Here is a 6,236-nt window from a genome sequence, read left to right as displayed (position 1 = left end):
TGCATGATTACCTTCAGCCATTACCACTTGTAAATTATCAGTCCCCTCCCCATAGAAGGATATGAAGGCTTCCATGGAGGTAGAGGCGTTGAGATTTCACTCACCTACTAAATACTAGGATCTAGGCTGAATGCCCCCAAGTTGTGGTAGGTCATCTGTCTGTGGCTTCACTACCTTACAGGCCAAGTAGCTGAACTGGCTACTTTGGCAGTTCCGTGAGCTAGAGAGAGAGGAACCACTCTAGTCTAGAATATGTTGTGTTTCTTCTTAACAGCATCCTCAAAACCTAAGCACCTGTCAGAAAATTGGAGAATGAAGGGACAATATGCTGCGAGTGCTTAAAAGAAAAGGAATACTCTTTTACAAAACAACCACAGTAAGCTGTAAGTAAACTATGCCGTCGAGTCGATGTCGACTCCTGGTGACCACAGAGCCCTGTGGTTTTCTTTGGTAGAATACAGGAGGGGTTTACCATTACCTCTTCCCGTGCAGTATGAGATGATGCCTTTTAGCATCTTCCTATATTGCTGCTGCCCAATATAAGTGTTTTCCATAGTCTGGGAAACATACCAGCAGGGATTCGAACTGGCAACTTCTGGCTTGTTAGTCATGTCATTTCCCCACTGCACTATTTAGGTGGCTACAGTAAGCTGTAGTGAAAGGGGGGGAAAGAAAATCCTACACAATGAAGTAACCTGATGTAGGGAGAGAGGTGTTGGTGTTGGCAGGGGTGTAACTATAATAGGGCACGGGGAGACAGTTGTCTGGAGGCCCACTGCCTTGGGGGGCCCCCAGAGGCAAGTCACATGACTGACTCCCCCAGCCGCGCACCCGCCCGGGCTTCCTTCAGTTGTATTCAGCCTCCGAAACTGATGTGAGCGTTAAGACCTGGAGCTACCAGAACAGCATGTCTTTCTCTAGTACCATTAAATGACTTGCATCGTCCACAGTTTACAAAACTTTTGAGCTGAGCTTCAGTGGGGTGGGAGGCCCATTTTATAATCTTGTCTCTGGGCCCACTCCAACCTTGCTACGCCCCTGGGTGTTGGGAAGTAGGTGTTTGTGTAGGGAGTAGAGATTATTTCTCCAGTTCTGAAAGAGAGGTTCACTAGACCCTGAGCATGAAAACAAGATCCATCCATTTAGCCTCCTTGCTCTACCCACTTTATTTAACCAGCTGACATCCAGACTAACATTCTGTATGCGGAAAGACATTCTGTGTGCACGATAGGGGAGGGGTGATTTTCATTGGTCTTCCCTTCCCACAGCAGTCCACAGTGCCTCTTGAAAATATGCTCCCAAATATTGAATATATCTTCGGGAGGCACAATGGGCTGTAGAGGAAAGGGGAAATTGGTAAAAATTGCCCCTTCCTCTGCCTTTGCACATGTGGAACATTTTTCTGTGCATACAACATCAGTCTGGATGTCAGCTATTGTTCTTAAGCAACTTACTGGTCCAGTATTCCATCTTCAGTTGGGCTACAACCAGTCTCCCAGAGAAAGGGAAAAACCCTCAGACTTCAGAAGGAGAGATCTTACCTAATCTCAACAAGTTATTAAGGCAGGATGCACAATGTTTAAATCCGTTTTTGCATTTCCTACATCCCATTTTCACATTGCCTGAATATCTGCCAGCTTTTTAAGAACCATACAAAATCGGCATTGGCTGCAATATATGTTTTTGCCCACTCTTTATTTTGTTTTGACAGCACTTACAAGCTACATATTACATACTAAAAGATATTCTTTGCATCAAGTGCAAAAATACTTGAAGATCCTTCTGCATCCCAATAAACAATTTCCCCTTATTTGCTTATCCAACTCATTTTTTAAAAAATGAATTTGATTCATCCCCTATATTCTGTCCTAAAGCTATGTCTGTATTTATTTTCATCCATTAGAAATCTTCAGCACAACTTTCCTATATTGTTTTAAGGAATCTTAGTTCCTAACATTCCACTCAAGATCATACACTTTCTCAGTGAGAAATTCCCCTTACTTTATTATACTGGAACAATTGTGCCAGTCAGGTGCGGCTCGTGAATGCGCCTGCGGGGGGGGGGGGGAGTGGCGGGCGGCTTCTTTAAGGTAAACGGAGCCAGTGCTCTGTGCCGACCAGCAGCCCCTGCAGCGGGGAATTGCCTCCACCACTCACCTGGCTCCCATGGAGGTGAGTCCCTGCCAGTGGCCAGGTGAGTGGCGGAGGCGATTCCCCACCGTGGGGGCTGCTGGGTGGCACGGAGCACCGGCTCCGTTTACCTTAAAGAAGCCGGCCCCCACCGCCCAGCCCCCCCCCCCCACAGGTGCGTTCAGGAGCCGTGCCTGGTGCCAGTATAGTTGAGCTGGAGAGTGTTTCAATGTTCCACCATTATAAACCCTGAACATTCTATTGCTTATAACATCAAAAGCATTTGTCCGATCTGCCTGGTCATCAGCACACGTTCCCTAGGTGACAAGAGACTCCTCTCCAACAAATTTGGTGAAGATCCATTGTAAATGGCTTAGACAGAGCAGTTTTATAATTTTCTCTTTTGAACAGGGGTTGGTGAAATTTTTTCAGACTGAGGAAGTGCTATTTAAATGCTTTTGTAGTCCATTTGCATGGTTTCAGCCTTTAGACTGCATGCCAAGAAAGCGCCTTTTATATATCGCCGCCCCTCCGGGAACCAACTGATTGATTCTCAAAGTTCAGTTTTAAGAGGCCGAGAAATGCATTTTTAGTTCTAACAGAGTCTGTGTGCAGTAGCAAGTTTGAGGTTACAGTGTCCACAGCACTGCCCACAATAAACATGGCAGCTGATACACCTCTCTGCCTCTCTAGCTTCCTGGACCCTGCTCCTCTGGCCTGATGGCCCCTCATAGGAACATAGGAAGCTGGTCCATCTAGCTCAGTATTGTCTACCCAGATTGGCAGCAGCTTCTCCAAGGTTGCAGGCAGGAATCTCTCTCAGCCCTGTCTTGGTGGGCTGCAACAGTCTGGTATATGATGATAGCTTTGGAAATGGGGTTCCATGCACCCATACTTTGCCTTGATCAGAGATGCATCAGGCAGAAATTCATCAGGGACATCTCTAGGAAGTGATTAGGGAAGTGCACCTTTTAAATGTCTGCCTGGATGCATCCCTCCCCAGCCCAATGTCTAACTGAAAGTCCAAGGCAAAGTGTGGGTGCATGGAGCCTCATTTCTAAAGCCGTCGTCATATACCAGACTGTACAAAGCCTTTACAGCTTATATGGCATGGAAGTTAAGATGGGCACCTTAACTTGCAATTTCCACTCTTTTTAAAGCATGAGAGAAGATGTAAAACAGCTTAACATTCATTTTAAACTAAGGGATTTTGGATTACTGAATCAAAACACTGTGCTCTCATAGCACTGATGAATCTATAAACTCATGTTCAGTCCCTCATTTTACACAGATTGCTTTTGTTTAGCAATATTGCACTGCAACTCTTGAAGAGTGTGTGATATGTCTCTGTGTCACTAACAAAGGCTATACAATTTAATCTTAACATTACACAAAGGCTAATTACATAGCAACAGTAACTAGCCGGCTGGCTTTCTTCTGACATGTTTGATAGATCAGTCACACGGATGGTAAATAAAAAAAGTTCCTACCTCATCAATAGCTTAGCTACCAGCTTTGAAAACAGTTTTGCTTCCCAATTTTATCTTCAAGTTCTTGTAATGCAGCCGTACCTAAAGGAATACTTTTATTGAGTTCTTATTTTGTTTTCTTTACATAGTCTTCTCTGCCTGTTGTTAAGCAAAGAAACAACAAAAGCGCAGCACAACAAAAGTTGAAGAGTTTATGCATTTTTTTTGTTTGTTCCTAAGAATTGCAGTTGAACCACCATACTATTTCTTGGCAGATACTGGAGTAAATTATATCATGATCTACACTTCCTTATGGTAAACTGTGAACTTCAAAGGAACATTTAATTTATTGTGCATGAATGATCTGAAATCATCATGTACTCAACTGGTGTGTTCACAAATCCATATGCCACAGAAGTACTGAGGACTAAAAAGAATGAACTTGTCACAGGCATAAACAACCCTGATCATCTTCTGAACTGGCTGATAGACAACAGAATTCTTGCACCAGAGAAAAAAATGGTTTTATCCTACTACAGAACACGAACAGCAAAGAACTCCAGGGTTTTGGATATCTTAGTTTCTCAAGGTGAGCGAGCTTGCAGACTGTTCTTTTATCCCTGTCTGAAAGAGATAGAGCCACATCTATATAACAGCATTAGGAATTATGTCAATGATGTGAATGGGAGAATTGGAGATGCCAGAAGGCAACTGATAGGGTACCTACTTGAGAAAGATAAAGGAACTATTCAAAAGGCTAAGGATTATCACCAAAAGAAGAAAGATAGTCCTAGACAGGTTTTTGCTAAGCGGGGAAAATTGACTCGGGGAAAACAGAAAGAACCCCAAGTTTCAACTACAGTAAAACCCAAAGACGATGTCAATTCTCTTTTTGATTCTGTGACTAAAGGTAATATTTCTGATCTTAGAAAAGCATTACAAGAGAATGATGTTAATGCAGTCAACTCTTCAAATGAAACCCTCCTACACATTGCAGCTGCTCATGGGCACATGGAAATAATTGATTATTTAATCAGCAAAGGTGCCAAGCTGGATGTAAAGGATAAAAAGGAAAGAACTCCACTACATAGAGCAGCTGAGAGGGGTCATGAGAATGCCGTGGAAATGCTGCTCCAAGCTGGTGCCAACATGTATAGCTTGGATCAAGGAGGCAAAACTCCACTTCATTTGGCCAGTCAGAACCACCACACCCATGTTCTGAAGAGCATCCTGAAAGAAGAGGCAAGACGATATAAGAACCGGAAGAACTTCCTACACATGGCTGCACTCAGAGATGATAATGACTTGGTACAAATGCTGTTAAAGAATGGTGCCTTGGTGGATGCCAAAGATGAGAGAGGCCAGACTGCATTGGGCTATGCTGTGTCACAGAGATTTGAGAAGACTGTCAAGGTACTGCTGGAAGCAGGAGCCAGCATTGACTCCAGCATGACTGATGTAGCCTTTAATAGCAACAACCAATCCCTGTTCAGGTTATTGCTGGAATACTCCAGAGGATTGTCACCAGATGCCATGGTGTCAGCTCTTTTTAAAGCCATACAGAACGATCTGCACGGCATTGTAGCAGCTTTAATTGAAAGAGGTACTGACATAAATGCTCTCAATGACATGCAGTACTCACCTTTGCTTGTGGCGTGTGAAATGGGGAAGACAGTGTCAGCAAAAGTTCTCATTGAAAAGGGGGCCAGCTTGAAGGACAAGACCCCCAGCTCAAGCACTGCTTTGCATCTGGCAGTTCAAGCTGGAGCCTCTTCCATCATTAAGTTACTTCTCTTAAAAGGAATGGATGCTAACATTGCAGGCCAGGGACACCAAACACCCCTCCATGTTGCTGCATTTCACAATAAGGGAGAGGCAGTTGATATATTAATTGAAGCAGGGGCTAAAATTAATTCAGTCACTAAAGAGCTATTCACTCCATTGCACATCGCAAGTCACAAGGGTCATGTTGATGTTGTTCAAAAGCTGTTGCAGCATAAGGCCAATGTCAATCCTAAAGATAAGCAGTCCAAGACACCTCTCCATCTTGCAGCCGAAATGGGAAATCCAGCAATAGTGGAACTTCTTCTCAATTCCAGTGCTGACCCCAGTGCAGCAGATAAAGAGAAAAAGACTCCACTTCACCTTGCAGCCATTGGAGGCCATCTGAACACAGTGAAAGCTCTGTTAGCTAAGAAGTCTAGATTTGGAGCCAAAGACATGGATGGCTGCACACCAATGCACTATGCAGCCATCAATGGAAGTACAGAGATAGTGAAAGCTCTTTTGGTGGCAGGGAAGAATAAAAATATTGATGACAAAAATATTTGGAGAAAGACGCCGCTGCATCTTGCAGCAGAACATGGACACAGTGATTTAATACATTTTTTGTTGAACAATGGCTCAGCTATTAATGCTTTGGACAACAATAAAGACACTCCACTGCATTGCTCTTGCAAAGCTGGCCATTTCAACTGTGTGAGCATTCTGGTTAATTACTCTGTGGGAGAGAAAGCAAATCTACAGGCTACAAATAGTCTGAAGAAGACTCCGCTACAAACAGCGGAATCTAATTCCACAGAAAACCAAGCTCAAATTGTTACTTTCTTGAAAAAGAAAATGTTATTAATAAGATAA

General features: G+C 43.6%; 1 protein-coding gene across 1 annotated transcript; it reads left to right on the top strand.

Moving 5' to 3' along the window:
- The first annotated feature begins 3,974 nt into the window (after positions 1-3,974).
- On the top strand, positions 3,975-6,236 carry LOC128323144 (CARD- and ANK-domain containing inflammasome adapter protein-like). The gene has a single exon (XM_053245867.1). It carries the CDS (start codon positions 3,975-3,977, stop codon positions 6,234-6,236), a length of 2,262 nt encoding a protein of 753 aa, XP_053101842.1.

Source organism: Hemicordylus capensis, chromosome 4 (assembly GCF_027244095.1).
Source record: "Hemicordylus capensis ecotype Gifberg chromosome 4, rHemCap1.1.pri, whole genome shotgun sequence".
Classification (NCBI taxonomy): domain Eukaryota; kingdom Metazoa; phylum Chordata; class Lepidosauria; order Squamata; family Cordylidae; genus Hemicordylus; species Hemicordylus capensis.
The sequence above is the reverse complement of the archived record's forward strand: the minus strand, read 5'-3'. Positions and strand labels throughout refer to the sequence as shown.